At 38.1% G+C, this 20,818-nt stretch overlaps 1 protein-coding gene across 2 annotated transcripts in view; it reads right to left on the reverse strand.

Annotated features, from left to right (window-relative positions):
- FCHSD2 (FCH and double SH3 domains 2) overlaps positions 1-20,818 on the reverse strand; it is a 312,393-nt gene that overhangs the window by 81,885 nt on the left and 209,690 nt on the right. For both annotated transcript variants that reach the window (XM_053561344.1, XM_053561345.1), the window contains exon 9: positions 3,203-3,325. In XM_053561344.1, coding sequence (XP_053417319.1) covers positions 3,203-3,325 — 123 coding nt within the window. The remainder of the gene's footprint in view (positions 1-3,202; positions 3,326-20,818) is intronic.

Consider the following 20,818-nt stretch of genomic DNA (forward strand, 5'->3'; position numbering starts at 1 on the left):
AAAGGGACTCTAACAAATGCAATCAGTATAACTTTGTACAACAAAGAAACAATTCTTTGTACCCCCAATGAATCCCAAATAAATAAATAAGTAAATAAAAATAAAAAAAGAAAGTAGAGAGATTGGGTAAAAACTGGTTCATGCCTAAAGTCCTATCTCTTTGGCAGGTCAAGTTGTGAGGATTATTTGAAGCTAAGTTCAAGGCTGCAGTGAGCTAGAATGACATGGCCACTGCACTCCAGCCTGGGTGCCAAAGCAAGACGCTGCCTCAAAAAAATAAAAAAGTACAGAAAGTATATGAAGAATTGATTAAGATAAAACCAAAAATTAAGGAAACAGTAACAACACTAAAAAATAGAACAAAAGATGGTTCTTGGCAAAGATTAATAAAAAGATTAGTAAGTATGATCAAAATAAGAGAGAAAGCACAAACAATATAAGAAATAAAAAGAGACAATTCTTGAAGCAAACAAGTTTATAAGCCAATTTATGCCATCAAATGTGATAAGTGAAATGGATCTAGGAAAATGTAAGTTACCAAAACACACTAAAAAAGAAACAGAATATCTGAATGAACAAGTAAATGTGAAAAATTTGATCACAAGTCAAAAATCAACCCCCCCAAAAAAAGAACAAAGTCAGGATTCTTTTATAGACTTTCATTCAACATTCTCTCACGAAAAATTTCAAATATACATACATTAAATTCAAAAAAATTATATAATGAATACCTGTATACCCACTACCTAGATTCTGCAATGAACATTTTCTACATTTTCTTTCACATAATTTATGACCCTATCCATCTATTCATTCGTCCTTCTTTCTACACATCAATCCTTTCATATCTTTTCTTAGATTCTGGGGGATAAAAATACATGAAAATAGATGTACTGCAAGGATCAAAGGTACCAGGGTAGTGATAGTAATATTTCCACATCAAACTAGCATTTTAAATCTAAGAATAGAATTGGGGGCTTGGCGCCCATAGCATAGTGGTTACGGAGCCGGCCACATGCACTGAGGGTGGCGGGTTCAAACCTGGCCTGGGCCAGCTAAAACAACAACTGCAACAAAAAAATAGCTGGGCATTGTGGTGGGTGCCTGTAGTCCCAGCTACTTGGGAGGCTGAGGCAAGAGAATCGCTTACACTCAAGAGTTTGAGGTTGCTGTGAGCTGTGACTCCACGACACTCTACGCAGGGCGACAGCTTGAGACTCTATCTCAGAAAAAAAAAAAAGGAATTGGGTCAAGGCATGGTGGTTCACACCTGTAATCCTAGCAATTTTGGAAGGTAGAGTGGAAGGATTACTTGAGGCCAGGAGTTTAAGCCTGAGTGACACAGAGAGACCCCGTCTCAAAAAATAAAAAAAATGGGCCGGGTATAGTAGCACATCCTTGTAGTCAAAGCCCAGGAGGGCAAGGCAGGGTGATCACATGGGACTTGGTGTTTGAAGTTATAGTGAGCTATGATGATGCCACTGCCTGGGTAACAAAGTAGGACACTGTCATTCATTCATACATATATATACATATATATAAATAAAAATAAATTGGAAGTTCTGGTACACTGAAAATAAGAATATGTATACAAGAAGCATTCAGGATGAAATGTCTGTACCTCTTTTCTTTCCCATCTTTGGTCACTATTACATGAAAATGAATATCCTGGGACCTTTTCAAATAATTTCTAAGGTATTACAGTTCTCATATTCCTGACAGAAAATGAGAATTGAACTGGATCTTTTAAAAGTAATAGTTATATAATACATATGTTTTTATAAATGTAGTCGGTCAATCAGGAAACATTGTGCATTTAATTTATCAGAAAGAAAACATTTACTAATCACAGGAACAGTTTATATCCCAAAGAATGGTTTTACTACTGCAAAGAGTTTCAATTTATCTGATACTGAAGGAAAGTGATTATATTTATCTTCTATGTACACAGTGTGAAAAGTCAGCAAATTTGATGGATCTTAACACTTATAAAGGAAAAGACTATATCAATAATAACATATAGATAGTAAAATTTAATTTAAAGAAAATAAGATATTACAGTATTAATTTTTTATTATAACCCAATTATAGCCCAAGAAGAAGGGGAAAGGGAAGAGGGAGGATGGGTGGAGGGAGGGTAATTGGTGGGACCACACCTACAGTGCATCTTACAAGGGTACATATGAAATTTACTAGGTGTAGAATATAAATGTCTTAACACAATAACTAAGAAAATGCCGTGAAGGCTATGTTAACCAGTTTGATGAAAATATTTTAAATTGTATATAAAACCAGTACATTGTATCCCATGATTGCATTAATGTGCACAGCTATGATTTAATTAAAAAAAATGCTACTTTTTCCTTTTTGTTTCATTATTATCTTTGGCATTGAAACATAATCTGTTGTTCCCCACCTGACTGAGCTGGATGTACTTTAAATTAATTTGAGTGATAAATAAAACTCTCTGCTTTTAGAGACAGGGTCTCACTCAGTCACCCAGGCTACGGAGCTGTGGTGGAACCATAGCTCATTGCAGCCTTGAACAACTGGGCTCAAGTGATCTTTCTGCATCAGCTTCCTGAGTACCTAGGACTACAGGGGTGCGACACCACACTTGGCTAATTCTTAAACATTTTTGTAGCAATGGGGATCTCTATGTTGCCCAGGCTGATCTCAAATTCCTGGCCTCAAATGATCTTCCTGTCTTGGCCTCTCAAAGTGCTGGGATTATCGGCGTGAGTCACCATGCCCAGATAGAAGACAAAAACCTTCCAGGAGTCTCCAACCTGTGGCTCATGGGCTGTATAAAGATTATGTGAAGACTGCTTTGCTTATCACGAAAATTATGCATGGACCTTTTTTTTACTCATCAATTTTCATTAGTGTTTGTATATTTAATATGAGGCCCAAGATTACTCTTCTACTACCAATGTGCAGCAGAAAAAAGGTTGGACACCCTGTTTGAACCATTCTTCTCAAAGGCAATGAACATGGCAATGGACTGATATTCTGAGCTATCTTGTATCATTACCTCCTTTTGTGCCCTTGGTGCCACTTTCACCAACATGTCAACAAGGAAAACAGAACATCCTCCAAGTTTCCAGGAAATACGTCCTTTAAAGCATTCTTTAAAGCTTATGCAAATACACTTAAGATTCTAAAATGGATAACACCACATATTGCACTAAAGGTAACTTACTTTGCTAGAGTTTTCTAACAAAAACTGGAATGTGTTCTGCACAGCTTGGCATGTTTCTAGCTCAGTCCGGCTGAAGGCTATTAAATAATCCTTGAGGTGGTCATACACATTTCCATCAAGAGCCTGTGGAGAAGTAAATAAAAGCAAAAAAATTATGATAAAGCTTTGACCCATAATGCCTTCTACCTATGAGAAAAGTAGGTATGTCCAGTTTGAAATCTATTATTAATAATGGACAAAAGATATAGACTGTATATAAGTAAATAGAGCATTTAATAATCACTTGGGAAAATGTTCAGTATCTAATAAACAAGAACCAAAAGAGGTAAGATTCAATACTGGTAAAGCTGCAGGAAAAAAAGGACACAATTCAGAGGCTCAGGTTCTAATCTTTGCTCATCTGCCTAACTTCTGCAGTCACTCCATAACAGAGTAGGTATAGGAGTTAAATGAAAAAATAAATGTGAAAGGATCCAGGTGCAGTATCGAGAACACTCAGTGAACATTAATCTCCTATGTTGCCCAGGCTGATTTCAAACTCTTTGCCTCTGGTGATCTTCCTGTCTCAGCTTCTCAAATTTCTGGGATTATTGGAGTGAGCCACCATGACCAGATAGAAAATAAAAATCTTCCAGGGGTCTCTAAGTAGCTGAGACTATAGGCTTGTGCCACCATGCCTGACTAATTTTTCTGCTTTTTGTAGAGATGGGAACTACTGGCCTCAACTGATCCTCTCTTCTTGGCCTCCCAAAGTGCTTTGATTACAAGCATGAGCCACAACATCTGGCAAACAATAGAAATATTAAGTAAAGAAAAGTGAGCATAATAGTATGCACCTGTAGTCCCAGCTATTCAGGAATGATCCCAGGAATTCGAGTTACCCACTACACTCCAGCCTGGGCAACAGAATGAGACTGTCTCACAACACAAAACAAAATATGACTCAGAGCTCAGAGATAGTTTTAGGGAAGAAACAGCAGTGTAATACCTATGAAAGGTTTTAAATATTCTTATTTGCTTAAACATTATAGCAGGATTCTTTGAAACTTAAAGAAGATTAAAACAGATCATTTGACAAAGATTAAGCTATGTTTAAAGTCATTAAAATTTATACAGCCACTAAAATAAAAATTGTGGGAACTGTACAGATTAAAAGTATATATCAAATAATTTTAGGTTTAAAAAAACTGAAAAAATAGAATACATGGACTAGCAACAACTATGGAAAAATATATCTATAATAATAATGAAAAAGATTCTAGAGTCTTGCCCATCAAGTCAATACAGTAATTTTAAAGTGTACAATTCAGTGGCTTTTAGTATATTCACAATGTTGTACAACCACCACCATTACCTAATTCTAGAACATGTGCATCACTCCTTCAAAAAACCCTATACCCTTTAAGTAGTCACTCTCCATTCCCCCCTGCACCCTGCCCCTGGCAACCACTTAAATGCTTTCTATCTCTACAGATTTAGCTACTGTAGATATCTCATTTAAGTTGGATCATATAACATGTGGCCTTTTATACCTGGCTTTTGTCACTTAGCAAGGTACTTTATTTTTTTATTCATTTTTATAGCTGAATAATATTCCATTGTATGGATATAACACATTTTGTTTACACATTCATCAGTTAATATAAATTTGATCTTTTTCTATTTTTTGGCTATTATAAATAATGCTGCTATAAACACTTGTGTACAGGTTTTTCTGAACACCTGTTTCCATTTCTCCTGAGAGTATACCTAGAATGGAATTGGTGGGTCATATGGTAATTCTGTTTAACTATTTGAGGAACTTTCAAACTTTTTCCACAGTGACTACACCACTTTACCTCTCTACCAAGCAATCCATGAGGGTTCCAATTTCTCCACATCCTTGCCAACATTTGTTATTTTCTGTTTTTTGGTGTTTTGTTTTGTTTCTTTAAATTATGAAAGCCATATTAATGGTAAGGAATAGTTATCTCATTGTGGTTTTGATAGGCAGTTCTCTAATGACTAAAGAGGTTGACTTTTCATGTATTTATTGACCACTCATATATTTTCTTTGGAGAAATATCTATTCAATTCCTTAACTCACTTTTAAACTGTCTTTTTGTTGTTGAGTTATAAGAGTTCCTTATATATTCTGGATACTAGACTCTTACAAGATACGCAACTTGCAAATATTTTCTCCCATTTTGTGGGTTGTTGTGTCAACTTTCTTGGTAGTGCCTTTTCATGTACGAAAGATAAATTGTGATGCAGTCTAGCTTTGCTATGTTTCCTTTTGTTTTTGCATCTTATGTTTGACTATTTCCATTAAACTTTTACCATAAAACTGATTTTAAAAAAACACACACACAAACGGTCCCCAAAGCATTATTAAAGCTGCACCTTCCATGGTGCTTATGCCACTAGATGGCACCATTGAGCACTTTTAAGATACAGGCCGTGAAATACTTTCAATACAATGTTCATGTAATTATGTACTATGACCAGTCAGACTGGTGGTGTTAGGTCTGAAGAAAACGTCTTACCTTAGGACATGCTTTTTCATGAATGTGTTAAAAAAGCAAACATATGACATCATTGGACATAAGGTTTCTGTCTTAGAAATGCTGTTGGTTCATGACCGTTAATATTTTATTTATAGGAAAACAGTGCACTATTTTATTTAAATACAACAAATGGTAATATAGGCATCATTAGCTTAGAAAAATAAGGCATGCATTTTAAAGTTAACCAAAGATCCACAGTTTCTATAATCTCAGTACAATACGAGTACCCATTGTGCCAGGGCACTATGCTGGCTGTATGGTGTTAGAGGGAAGAGAAAGGTTTTAAAAAAAGAAACTAAAGTCCTTTTGTTACTTCTATTTTGGGCCTTACTGTAATCAGGATTACTTCTGATTGAAAATGATACTTATCACTAAAGGAACTGTACAACTAATTTTGTTCAAAGTATACCTCAAATCAGGAATTATATATTCATTCAACTTCTTAACTCCCATCTTAAAAATTATAAACACTTTATAATGGTGTTCAAGAAGTAATCCTTTGCTACAGAGTATTTTACTTTAACTATAAAGCATTTATTATCTCACTGGGTCATCATGAAATAACATACACAGATCCCAGGGTTTGTCAGTAGGCATGATGATCTGAACTTGGTTGTTGATGCTTTACCAAGTGGAGGATGAGTAGAAATACTGAACTTTTGCTGGTAGTTTTGAATTTAGATGTGTAAACATCTTTCTTAATTTAAGTTCAAAGATGTCAACCAAGATTATAAATGTACATTATTTACCATTAAAGAGTTAAAAATAAAACTAGTTGATCAACACTTATGCGTACATATGGAAAAAAATGTTGATGGAAATCAAGTAGGTGGGGGGTGGAGAAGGAGTAGGGTGAATTCACACCTAAATGGTGCAATGCACATACATTCTAGGCGAAGAGCACACTCATAACTTTGACTTAAAATGTACAAATGCAAATTATGTAATCAAAATGTGTATACCCCTATAATACTCTGTAATAAAAAATGTTTTAAAAAGAGTTAAAAAATAATAAAACTATTGTAACTTGGTGACAAGAAGTACCTAACTGTAAAAGATTTACTTCCAAACAGGAATTTGTGCCTGTTGGATTTTCTTTTTTAAACAGTAAAGTCCTATGTAACAACAGTAAATCCTAGAACTAGTAGCTATACTAACAGTTCACAAGCACAAGAGCTGAGTATGGTAGCTCACATTTATAATCCTAGCACTTTGGGAGGCTAAGGTGGGAGGATCACTAGAGGTCAGGTGTTTGAAACCAGTCCAAGTAAATAGTGAGATCCCATGTCTACAAAAGATTAGAAAAATTAACTGGGCACTGTGGCATGGGCTTGTAGTATCAGCATTCAGGAGGCTGAGGCAGCAGGATTGCTTGAGCATCTAAACTTACCATGGTCTAAGCGCTTTATTTATTTATTTAATTCAATTGAGACAGAGTTTCACCTTGTCACCCTCAGTACAGTGCTATAGCATCATAGCTCACAGCAACTTCAAACTCTTGGGCTCAAGCAATTCTCTTGCCTCACTCTCCCCAGTTGCTGAGACTACAGGTGCCCACCACAACGCCTAGCTATTTTCTGTTTGTTTGTTTAGTAGACCTAGACTTGGTTTGAACCCACCAGCCCCAGAGCATGTGGCCGGCACCCTAACCACTGAGCTACAGATGCCCAGCCAAGTGCTTTAATAAAACTTACTCAACTAGTTCTTCTTTAGCGCTCCCCCAATTGGCTTCTATATGCTGTATAGGCATTTTTACAAAATAATGGATTGAATCTTATTTAAGACACATTGCCTGGCAGATAGCAGATGCTCACATATATTTATAGAATAAATAAATGATTTACTCTAGAGTTAAGTATAGCAATAAATATGCACCAAATTAGATCATGGGCAAGCTATACCCAACATATTCTGGCCCAGAGAAAATATACCACTAATCATGATATACCGAAACCAGTAAAGACTTCTCTAATTTCAGCAACCCAAGTAAAGGTTAATGAACAAAAATTATATTAGGGGGAGGGGCTGGGTGAACTTGTAATCCTAGCACTCTGGGAGGCTGAGATGGGTAGACTACTTAAGCTCATGAGTTCAAGACTAGCCTAAGAAAGAGCCAGACCCCATCTCTTACAAAACAACAACAACAACAAAAACAGTGAGGCTTTGTGCTGAGTGCCTGTAGTCCCAGCTACTTGGGAGGCTGAGGCAAGAAGATCACTTGAGCCTAGGAGTTGGAGGTTGCTATAAGCCATGAAGCCAGGGTACTCTACCCAAGGCAACAAAGTGAGACTCTGTCTCAAAAAACAAAACAAAACAAAACAGGGTGGTGCCTGTGGCTCAAGGAGTAGGGGGTGGGCCCCATATGGCGGGTAGCGGGTGGCGGGTTCAAGCCTGCCCCAGCCAAAACTGCAAAAATCAGAAGAAAACACCCCCCCCACCAAAAAAAAAAAAATCCCTCAATAACATTATGGGGAAGGCAGCCCAAATGATTGAAAGCCTCTTTCAACAAAGATTAATCTCAACATTTTTTTCACCCTATTCACACCTAGAACTCCCTAAATTTTAATTATCACCTTTAGAAGAGTACGGTACTCATTTACTGCATATGAACTAATTTTTCTGGTAGGTAGGAATCAGATCGCTGGAGGCCTTGCAATCTTGATGGATTATTGCTAGTGTTCAGAGAGTTAATGGAGGAGGTATGAAAATCAGAAATTGTTAGAATTGGAAACATAGGAAATAGATGATAATCCTATGATTGGCTCCAGCCCCCTGCCTTAAGTTACTTGCAACTGTGTGAACCAATGATGGTACCTATAACATTCAAAGCAATTCTGGGTAGTACCATCTTAACATGGTTTGTGATTAGAAGTCAGATTGCATAAATATTTATATGAACCTTGATTAAAAAGCCAATGATTAGAAATAAATCAAAACAGAATCAAATCAAGGAGCTCGAAAATTTTTGCAAACTACTCCATCACAGTACTTACAAACCATTCATATGTATGTCTGATTTCCAACAAACCATTAGTTCCTTCAGAGCAGATACCACTTCTTCCCTCCTTCCCTGTACCCTATCCTTAGCAAAGAAGGGCTCTAATAAATGATTGAAATGAATAGAACTAGGAAGGGTAGGAGATACAAAAGCAGGAGGTTTAAAAAAGATTTTCTAAAGGAAATGATGTCTGAGTGTACTTAGTATTATATTAAGATACCATGGGAAATACATAAAACATGTGAAACAAATATAATGTACCAATTTAATATAATTAAAATACTGAACAAAGTAGGGATAAGTGTTATGTCTGAGTAGAAAGGGCAATAACAGATTAATGTTGGTGGAGTTTTCAGTGAGTAAGTCTCTAAGCGTGACATGAATTGCGATAGGAAGAAGGCATTCCAAGTAGAGAAATACATTCCCATCACCCTCAATGGCAGAATTTAGTTGCCTGAGGTAAAATAATGAGTGCTGAAGGTAAGGCTTGAGAAGTAAGGTAATTCAGATTAGAGAGGATTTTGAACTTTAAGATTAGTACTGGAATTTAGACTTTAGCCCCACTAAGACTGTTAGATAAGGCCATTATCAGAAGGTCAAGAAACCTAAAAGGGCCCAAAATGGAGAAAGTCTCCAAGATCTAGATAAGAGGGGTCTAGGATAGTTGATTAAGGGTGTCCAAACAGTAGCAGCCTTGAGAAGAACCAAAGCTACTACGTCCTGCCCTTTATTTTCTTCTATACTGGTGTCTAGGTGAGCCTACAGCCAACACAGGGTGTCCTCTTTCTTACTTAGGAAATTACAGGGTGTCCTCTTTCTTACTTAGCAGATCACAGCATTTAACTAGATGAAGAAGCGTAGGCATCTTCCATTAGGTAGTAGGTTTGTCAGAAGAGGGTCAATTTTCTTAACTCCCTACCCATATTTTACTAAAACAGCGGGGAAAGGACCTATCTTGAAAGTTCTTCAGTATTAAATTAGTCACAATTTTTATTTATTTATTTTTTAATGTTAAATAATAGCTGTGTACATTAGTGCAATCAAGGGGTACAATGTGCTGGTTTCATATACAATTTGAAATATTCTCATCAAACTGTTCAATGTAGCCTTCATTTTCTTAGTTATTGTATGTAGACATTTGTATTCTGCCTTTAGTAAGTTTCACCTGTACCCATTCTAAGATGCACCGTAGGTGTGGCCCCACCCATTACCCTCCCTCCACCCTAACCTCCCTGCTCCCTTCTCCTTCCTTGGCCCTTTCCTCATAGTCTTGTGCTATAGTTGGGTTATAGTCTTCATGTGAAAGCTATAATTTAGCTTCATAGTAGGGCTGAGTACATTGGATACTTTTTCTTCCATTCCTGAGATACTTTGCTAAGAAGAATATGTTTCAGCTCCATCCATGTAAACATGAAAGAGGTAAAGTCTCCATCTTTCTTAAAGGCTGCATAATATTCCATGGTATACATGTAACACAATATGCTAATCCATTCGTGGGTGGATGGGCACTTGGGCTTCTTCCATGATTTAGCAATTATAAATTTGGCTGCAATAAACATTCTGGTACAGATGTCTTTGTTATATTGTGATTTTTGGTCTTCTGGGTATCAACCTAGTAAAGGAATTATAGGATCGAATGGCAGGTCAATTTTTAGGTCTCTAAGTATTCTCCAAACATCCTTCCAGAAGGAATGTATTAGTGTGCATTCCCACCAGCAGTGTAGAAGTGTGCCCTTTTCTCCACATTCACGCCAACATCTCTGGGATTTTGTTATGTGGGCTACTCTTACTGGGGTTAGGTGATATCTCCAAGTAGTTTTGATTTGCATTTCTCTGATGATTAAGGATGATGAGCTTTTTTTCATGTGTTTGTAGACCATGCGTCTGTCTTCTTTAGAGAAGTTTCTGTTCAAGTCCCTTGCCCACCCTGAGATGGGTCACATGTTCTTTTCTTGTTAATATATTTGAGTTCTCTGTGGATTCTGATTATTAGACCTTTATCAGAGGTATAACCTGCAAATATTTTCTCCCATTCTGAGAGCTGTCTGCTTGCTTTACTTACTATGTTCTTGACTGTGCAGAAGCTTTTTAGTTTGATCAGGTCCCAGTAGTGTATTTTTGATACTGCTTCAATTGCCTGGGGAGTCCTCCTCATAAAATATTCAGCCAGGCCGATTCCTTCAAGAGTTTTCCCTGCACTTTCTTCAAGTATTTTTATAGTTTCATGTCTTAAGTTTAAATCTTTTATCAAGTGAGAGTCTATCTTAGTTAATGGTGAAAGGTGTGGGTCCAGTTTCCATCTTCTACAGGTTACCAGCCAGTTCACCCAGCACTATTTGTTAAATAGGGAATCTTTTCCCCACTGAATGTTTTTAATTGGCTTGTCAAAGATCAAATAATGGTAGGTAGCTGGATTCATCTCTTGGTTCTCTATTCTGTTCCAGACATCTACTTCTCTGTTTTTGTGCTAGTACCATGCTGTTTTGATCACTATCGATTTATAGTACAGTCTCAGGTCTGGCAGCATGATTCCTCTTGCTGTGTTTTTATTGCTGAGTAATGTTTTGGCTATTTGAGGTTTTTTCTGATTCCATATAAAACAAAGTATTATTTTTTCAAGATCTTTAAAATATGACAATGGAGCTTTAATAGGAATTGCATTAAAATTATATATTGCTTTGGGTAGTATAGACATTTTAACAATGTTGATTCTTCCCAGCCATGAGCATAGTATGTTTGTTCATTTGTTAACATCTTCAGCTATTTCTTTTCTTAAAGTTTCATAGTTCTCTTTGTAGAGATCTTTCACGTCCTTTGTTAGGTATATTCCCAAATATTTCATCTTCTTTGTCACTACTGTGAAAGCAATAGAGTCCTTGACTGTTTTTTCAGCTTGGTTATTGTTGGTATATATAAAGGCTAAGATTTTTGGGTGTTGATTTTGTAGCCTGCGACATTGCTGTATTCCTTGATCACTTCCAAAAGTTTTGTAGTAGAATCCCTAGTGTTGTCCAGATACATGATCATATCATCTGCGAAGAGTGAAAGTTTGATCTCTTCTGACCCTATGTGGATACCCTTGATCACCTTTTCTCCCCTAATTGCAAGGGCTAAAACTTCCATTACAATGTTAAAGAGCAATGGAGACAATGGGCAACCTTGCCTGGTTCCTGATCTAAGTGGAAATGATTTCAATTTAACTCCATTCAATACGATATTGGCTGTGGGTTTGCTGTAGATGGCCTCTATTAGTTTAAGAAATGTCCCTTCTATACCAATTTTCTTAAGTGTTCTAATCATGAAGGGATGCTGGATATTATCAAAAGCTTTTTCTGCATCAATTGAAAGAATCATATGGTCCTTATTTTTTAGTTTATTTATGTGCTGAATTACATTTATAGATTTACGTATATTGAACCAGCCTTGAGACCCTGGGATAAATCCCACTTGGTTGTGGTGTATAATGGTTTTGATGGGTAGTTGGATTCTGTTTGTTAGGATCTTATTGAGTACTTTAGCATCAATATTCATTAGCGATATTGGTCTATAATTTTCTTTTCTTGTTGGATCTTTCCCTGGTTTGGGGATCAAGGTGATGTTTGCTTCATTGTGTTGGGTAATACTCCTTTTTTTTCTGTATTTTGGAAGAGGTTTAGTAATATAGGTACTAGTTCTTCTTTAAAGGTTTGGTAGAATTCTGACATAAAGCCATCTGGTTCTGGGCTTTTCTTTTTAGGGAGACTTTGTATAGTTGATGCTATTTCAGAACTTGAAATGTTGATATATTTCAACATTTCCACTGCATTCTGGCTAAGTCTTGGTAGGTGGTATACTTCCAGGTATTGGTCAATTTCTTTCAGATTTTTATATTTCTGAGAGTAGAGTTTCTTGTAGCATTTGTTAAGGATTTTTTGAATTTCTAAGGGGTCTGTTGTTATTTCATTGTTACCATTTCTGATTGATGAAATTAGAGATTTTACTCTTTTTTTCCTGGTTAGGTTGGCCAAACGTTTATCTATTTTATTGATCTTTTCAAAAAACCAACTTTTGGATTTATTGATCTGTTGTATAATTCTTTTGTTTTCAATTTCGTTTAGTTCTGCTCTGATTTTGGTTATTTCTTTTCTTCTGCTAGGTTTGGGGTTGGAGTGTTCTTTCTTCTCCAGTTGCTTGAGATGTCCCCTTAAGTTATTAACTTCCTCTCTTTCCGTTTTCTTTTTTTTTTTCTTTTCTTTTTTATGTAGAGACAGAGTCTCACTGTACCACACCTGGGTAGAGTGCCGTGGCGTCACACGGCTCACAGCAAACTCTAACTCTTGGGCTTACGCGATTCTCTTGCCTCAGCCTCCAGAGCAGCTGGGACTACAGGCGCCCACCACAATGCCTAGCTATTTTTTTGTTGCAGTTTGGCCGGGGCTGGGTTTGAACCCGCCACCCTCGGCATATGGGGCCGGCGCCCTACTCACTGAGCCACAGGCGCCGCTCTTTCCGTTTTCTTGAGGAAGGCTTGCAGTGCTATAAATTTCTCTCTTAGGACTGCCTTTGCAGTATCCCAGAGGTTCTGATAATTCATGTCTTGATTATTGTTTTGTTCCAAAAATTTGGTGATTTCCTTCTTAATTTCATCTATAACCCATCTATCCTTCAGCATAAGGTTGTTTAGCTTTCATGTTTTTGTATGGGTATGCGGGTCCCTGTTGTTACTGAGTTCAACTTTTATTCCATGATGGTCTGAGAAGATGCAAGGAATAATTTCTATTTTTCTAAATTTGCTGAGGTTAGATTTGTGGCCTAGCATGAGGTTGATTGTGGAGTATGTTCCGTGGGCTGTTGAGAAGAATGTGTATTCAGTTTTGTTGGGATGAAATGTTCTGTAGATGTCTGTTGAGTCCAGATGTTGAATGGTTAAGTTTAAATCTAAAATTTCTTTGCTTAGCTTCTTTTTGGAGGATCCATCCAGCACTGCTAAAGGGGTGTTAAAATCTCTAACTACTAGGGAACTGGACGAAATCAAGTTGCTCATGTCTGTTAGAGTTTCTCTTACAAATTGAGGTGCGTTCTGGTTGGGTGCATAAATATTAATAATTGAAATCTCATCATATTGAGTATTACCTTTAACAAATATGAAGTGTCCATCCTTATCCTTCCTTATTTCGGTTGGTTTAAAGCTATTGTGTCTGCGAATAGGATTGCAATGCCTGCTTTTTTCTGCTTTCCATTTGCCTGGAGTAATAGATGACCATCCCTTCACCTTGAGTCTAAATTTGCCTTTTAATGTAAGATGATATTCTTGTATGCAGCGGATATCTGCCTTGAGTTTTTGTATCCAGTCAGCCAACCTGTGCACCTTTAGAGGACAATTTAAACCATTCACATTAATTGAGAATATTGATAAGCCTTTCGAGAGTCCAGTGGACATTTTTAATGCTTTTGCGTGTGGAAGTTGGAATTTAATGAAAATTTTCTCGGTGGGTTTACTTTTGTGGTGGAGGATTACGCTGGTCTTTATGGAGGATAGGTCTGAGAATATCCTGGAGAGCTGGTTTAGTTATGGCAAATTTCTTCAACATGAGAATGTCATTGAAGTATTTAATTTCTCCATCATAAATGAAACTCAGTTTAGCTAGGTACAGGATCCTGGGTTGAAAGTTATTTTGTTTTAGGAGATTAAAAGTTGATGACTGTCCTCTTCTAGCTTGAAAGGTTTCAGCAGAGAGATCTGCAGTTATTCTAACATTCTTGCCCTTATACGTGATGGTTTTCTTTCATCTAGCTGCTTTCAGAATTTTCTCCTTCATATTAACTTTAGTGAAGTTGATTATGATGTGTCTGGGGGATGTCTTATTTGGGTTGAGTCATGCTGGAGTTCTGAAACTGTCTGCTATTTGTATTTCAGAATCTCTTGGCATGTCTGGAAAGTTCTCCTTCATAATCTCACGCAAGAGACTCTGTGCCTTGTGAAGCCACTTTGTTGCGTTCAGGGATCCCTATAAGACAAATATTGATTTTCTTCAAATTATCCCAGAGCTCTCTGAGAGAGTGATCTGTTTTTGCCCTCCATTTCTCTTCCTATTTGAGCGTTTGGGAGTGTTTGAAAGCTTTGTCTTCAATGTCAGCAATCCTTTCTTCTGCTTGCTCCATTCTGTTACTGAGGAAGTCTACTGTGTTTCTCAAATCTTTGAGGGCGGTAACTTCTTGTCTCAATGTGTCAAAATCTTTGGTCATTTCGTCTTTGAATTCGTTGAATTCTTGAGATATCTTTTGGGTTACTGCTTGGAATTCTAATTCGATCTTATTTGCTATCCAGATTCTGAATTCGATTTCTGACATCTCAGCTATTTGTTTGTGCATGGGATTTTGTGCTGTGTCTGCCCCCATTGATCCTTGGGGGAGCTGATCTACTCTCACTATTCATATTGGCATTTTCTGTTGATTTTGCCTCATGATTGTTTTTCACTGTTGCCTCTGGCTGTCCCTCAGAGTTGGGGAGATGTTTCTCCAAGATTAGAGCCCAGCAGGATCAGGCTATTGTTGCTGGATCTTTGTAGGGAGTGGCCCTGTGTAGTTCCTTTGGGGCTGCCCCAGCCAGGGAGTTCCGGTTGTGGAATCAGATCCAGAGTGTGACACACCCAGATCCAGCAACAGGGCGGAAGGTGGTACGCACGGTTCTGGGAGTGCCTGGTGCCCAGTGACTTTGGCACAGAGAGCCCAAGGCTCCAGCAGTCTCTGGCCAGGAGAAGGGCTCTGTGCAGAGGCAGGGAGGGCTCCGGAGAGCACGCGGCTACCAGAGTCCCTGGCCAGACGAGCGGGCTAGTGTGGGAGGACGCAGGGTTGCGCGGTTCCCGCAGTTCCTGGTCAGGGCATGCGGAGGCCCAGCGCAGCTCTTACGGAGGTCCGGGCAGGGCCAAGCCCAGGAGTTTGAGGCTGCTATGAGCTGTGACACCATGGCACTCTACCCATGGCAACTGCCCGATGTGCCAGTGTGCCAAAACCAGTCTCACTCTGCCCCTGAGGGTTAAGGCTGTAAGGCAGCTCAGTTCCCACCTTTAGGCTGCTCAGTCATTAGGTTACTAGCTCCTGCCCGATCCTTGCTCTGTGACCCTGAGGGCGGAGCTTGCCGGGGCAGTTCTCTCACAATGGCTCCCTGCAGCCCACAGCTGAACACTATTAGCTCCGTCCGGTTCAGTGGCTCAGTCTGGGGCCTTAGACAATGCCCAAATTTCTGCACACTCCTGCTCAAGCTCTCCCCAAAGGCAGTTCAACTGAGTGCCAAGTCCAAAGACACCGAAACAGTTCACAGTTAAGGCCTTTCCAGTTTGCAGTCTCACTGCTGCTTGTACTGATGGCTGCTGGTGGGATTAGGTCGATTGAACACACGCAACCACTTGCCAGTTTTCCACTGTTTTTGTCCTCCTCTTGGGGTCCAGAAGTCTCCTGCTGACTCTCTGTATCCTCAAAGGGATGATTATAGGCAGATCCCACCAGCCAGAGATGCCTGGAGTCTTATCTCCGCAGACTCACCGTGCCCTGTTGCAGGGAGGCTGTTACTTGGCCGCCATCTTGCTTCCCGTTCTAGTTCTTTTATTAAATGTATTTATTTCTAAGTTTGTCAGGCTACTGTGAATGGTATACTTTTCTTGATTTCATTCTCAGGTGGTACTTTGCCTGTTATATAGAAATACAACTGATTTTTGTATATTGACCTTATATTCCGCAATATTGATAGGTTCATTTGTTAGTTTTGATAAATTCTTTTTTTGCATGTGTATGGATTCTGTACAATTTTATATATGTAGGATCAGTCGTCTGTGAATAAAAAGTTTTACTATCTACTATCTAATCTATACACCTTTAATTTCTTTTCCATGCCATATTGCAGTGGTTTTTTATTATTTCTATCTCTTTATTGACTTTTTTAGTGGGTTATTCATTGTTACAGTTTTCTGTACTTCCTTGAACATAATTTCCTTTGAACATTTTTATCAAACTTGCTTTAAAGTCTCTTACCAGGTGCGGTGGCTCACACCTGTAATCCCAGCACTCTGGGAGGCTGAGGCAGGTTGATCACTTGAGCTCACAAGTTCAAGACCAGCCTGCAGGGTGACACCTGTAGCTCAGTGGATAGGGCATCGGCCACATACACTGAGGCCAGCCTGGGCCAGCTAAAAAAAAGAAAAGAAAACAGTGACAAGTGCAACAACAACAACAAATATCCAGGCATTGTGGTAGGTGCCTGTAGTCCCAGCTAGTTGGGAAGATGAGGCAAGTGAATTGCTTAAGCCCAGGAGTTGGAGGTTGCTGTGAGCTGTGACACCACAGCACTCTACCTGGGTGACAGCTTAAGACTTTGTCTCAAAAAAAAAAAAAAAAGACCAGCCTGAGCAAGAGCAAGACCCCATATCTAAAAAATACCCTGCTTCCCTGAAAATAAGACAGTGTCTTATTTTAAGGTGTGCTCCCAAAGATGCGCTAGGTCTTATTTTCAGGGGGCGTCTTATCTTTCCTGTAAGTAGGTCTTATTTTCGGAGGATGTCTTATTTTCAGGGAAACAGGGTAGCTGGGTGTTGTGTTGGGCTCCTGTAGCCCCAGCTATTTGGGAGGCTGAGACAAGAGGATTGTTTGAGCCTAAGAGTTTGAGGTAGCTATGAGCTATGATGCCATAGCACTGTACCAACGGTGGCAAAGTGAGGCTCTGTCTAAAAAAAAAAAAAATCTCTTTCTAAATTTAACATCTAGGTTCAGGCAATTTTTGTTGATTCCTTTTTTTTCTCTTGATATAATATTTTCCTGTTTCTTTGGATAGCTCCTAATTTTTTATTGAAAACTGGAAAATAGAGACAAAATATTATATATTATCTGGATTCTTTTTTTTCCCCTTTGTTTCTGTTTTTGTTTAGTTGGGTGGTGGGTTATTTCATTACTTACCCAAACTAACTCTGCAGAGTGTGTCTATCCTGCAGTATGCAACCACTGATATCTTTCCTCAATTTCTTTTATTATTTCCATTTATAAGGTTGGATTGCTATGGTTCACTCCTGTGTCTGTATAATTTGGCTGTCAGCCAATGATTGGTCAGAAGTTGTACTCAAACACCTCAAACCAATAAGGCTTTTCTGCTGATGGATATGTTTATTAGTTGGAGAATGCATTTCAATTCAGTTTTCCCTTGCTTTTACTTTCTGCTCTGCCCTCTCAGTTCTTATCTGCATGTGCACATATCTTCCCTGTGAGCTACGGATGTGTGGGAACTTAATGGCTCTTTTATTTCTAGAATCTTCATGTTAAGTTTCTGGCTAATCTGCTGGTCAGATGCTTGTCCCTACTGGGATCACAGCCATAGGCTAGCAGAGTTGTTGGCTCTTTTGAGCTCTTCCTGCTAGGATCACTGGACATGAATATTTCACCATCTGTGGCAAATCAAGTCATTTCTCTGGTAATGAGCCTGTGGATTTTTGCTGCTAGCTTTATTTTGATAGAACTGTTCTCAAACTGAACAAAAATGGATATAGTCCCCAGCAGGAATACAATAGATTACACTATTGCCACTCTTACATGAGTTTAGCAATTTTTCAGTTTATTGTTTGCTTTTGGGTGATTTCCTGAACCTATAATGGCTGATTTTGATAATTGTATCCAGTTGTATATTATTTGTGGGGTGTGAAGACTTGCCAACCTGTTTATTTTGCCTTACTAGAAGTCCTATCTCAGTAGATTGATTTGTAAGGCAAGTCCAGCCTTCACTGAATTCATCTGTTTCTAATAGTTTGTAAATTCTCTTCAATTTTTCAATTTTTGGATAGTCATCAGGTAACAATAATAATTTATTATTAATTTTTATAGCTCAGTTCTTTTTTCCTACATATCTCCTTTATTCAGGCCTCCAATATAAGAGTGTCTGATTTGATGAAGAAACTTGGAAGTTTTAACAGTATGTATGCTTGCAGAGGTTCTCAATGCTGCGGCCCTTTAATATAGTTCCTGTGGATCGCAACCCACAGATTGAGAACCGCTGCTTTAAAGGTTAGAAAGTTACTTTGTTTTATAATTCTGAATTGAGGTTGAATTTTACTGTTGTTGTTGGGTTTGGGTTTTTTTCTTTTTTATGTACTGAAATACATCAGTATATTTTGCAGCATTACATGTAAACTTTTTTTTATTCTTGGGATGAATTCTACTTAATCATGATGGACTTTAAAAATATACATTGCTGGGTTAGTTTACATCTCATTTTGCATTTTTATATCTGTGTTCATAACTAAAATTGATCTTAATTTCCCTTCTTAGGTTGTTCCCAAGTTTTGCTAAATGCCAAATTGAGTCTAGAAGCTGTCTGTCTCTTTGCTTTTTTTCTAGAATCTTATTTAAGCTAGAAGTGATCTGTTATGTTCTTGAAATTTTGGTCACAGGTGCCTGGAAGACTGACTGAGCTTGGTGTCTTTGGGAGGTAGGAATACACGTATACGAGAGACCAGCCTTACTGATTTACTTTCTCCTTAGATAGACTCTTTGAAACTGGCTGAGATACACCTTTTCTCACGGTTTCAACTTTTATAGTCTGACTTCCACTCTCATCATGCCAGTAAAACTGCTCTCACCAAGGTAACTTCTTTATTGCCTTTTATTCTTTATTATTGTTACTTAACCACTCCCTTTTCTAACCTTTCTCTTTTCTTGGATTTGATAAAACTTTTCATCACTGGTTTCATCCATTTCCGGCTGCTCTTAGCTTTCGTTGTCTCATAAATGTTTTGCTCTTGGCCATCTTATTTTTCTCTGTAGACACGCTTTAGTCATAATTATTCCCAGTTATTATAATTCCCACCTGTAAGTGGGTTATTCTCAAACGATGAGAGAATAGGATCATGTCTGGTTTTGGTTTTTGTTCATTACACATACCCTACATCTATTGTGTATGCTGTACCTTTCACATAGTAGGCATTTGATATATGTTTATTAAATAAATGATTGAAATCTCTGAATCTGTCCTTAACTTCTCTTCTGAGTTCTAGACATGTATATTTAGCTACATAAATTATTCCCAGCCTCAGTAATATCTATCATTTCCTTATACATGTACGAGAACCCAGATGTCATCCTCTCTTGTCCTTCTGTATCTCAGTCATCAAACCCTAGATGGGAAGGCAGATTTAGAAACAGCACATTTGTCACAGTGCACTGAGAAAAATCCTTGTTTGGGAAGGTAGACGAGGTAGAAACAGAACAAAGAAGCTATGGCAGTAATTTTAGTGAGAAATGCTATTAGTAATCAAGAGAAGTGGTATTTAAAGAAACAGGAACTGCAGGACTAAAGAAGCTACACAAATCAAAAAAGTATAATTTTTTTTTGTGTCATAGGAAGGTAAGCACGAAGAATGAGAGGAGAACAACTGTCACTGTTAGAAAGTTATAACAGTATTTATACTTACGTAACCTACTACAGTAGGCCCCCTCTTATCTGAAGTTTTGATTTTCACAGTTTCAGTTACTGTCAATTATGGTCTGAAAATATTATATACTATAAGTTTTTTTTTTTCAGACAGTCTCACTTTGTCACCCCCAGTAGAGTGCTGTGGCCTCATAGCTCACAGCAACCTGAAACTCTTGGGCTCAAGTGATTCTCTTGCCTCAGTCTCCCAAGTAGCTGCGACTATAGGTGCCCACTACAACTCTCAGCTATTTTTTAGAGAGAAGGGTTTCACTCTTGCTCAGGCTGGTCTCAAACCCCTAAGCTTGGGGCAGTCCACCTGCCTCAGCCTCGCAGAGTGCTAGGATAACAGGTGTGAGCCATCACACCCAGCCTACTATAAGATATTTTGAGAGAGGGAGAAAGAGACTATATTCACATACATTTTATCAATAATTCTTCTACTTTATTATTACTGTTAATCTCTTACTGTGCCTAATTTATAAATTAAACTTTACCATAGGTTTGTGTGCACTGTATATGGGAAAATATATGATACATACGCGGTTCAGTAATATTTATATTCCTACTTCTGTGAACTCAGAGCCAAGAGTCATCTGTGGTACTCCATAAATGCCTTTTTCATTCGAATTTGCTTGCACTTTCTA

This window comes from Nycticebus coucang, chromosome 14 (genome assembly GCF_027406575.1).
Source record: "Nycticebus coucang isolate mNycCou1 chromosome 14, mNycCou1.pri, whole genome shotgun sequence".
NCBI classification, from domain to species: domain Eukaryota; kingdom Metazoa; phylum Chordata; class Mammalia; order Primates; family Lorisidae; genus Nycticebus; species Nycticebus coucang.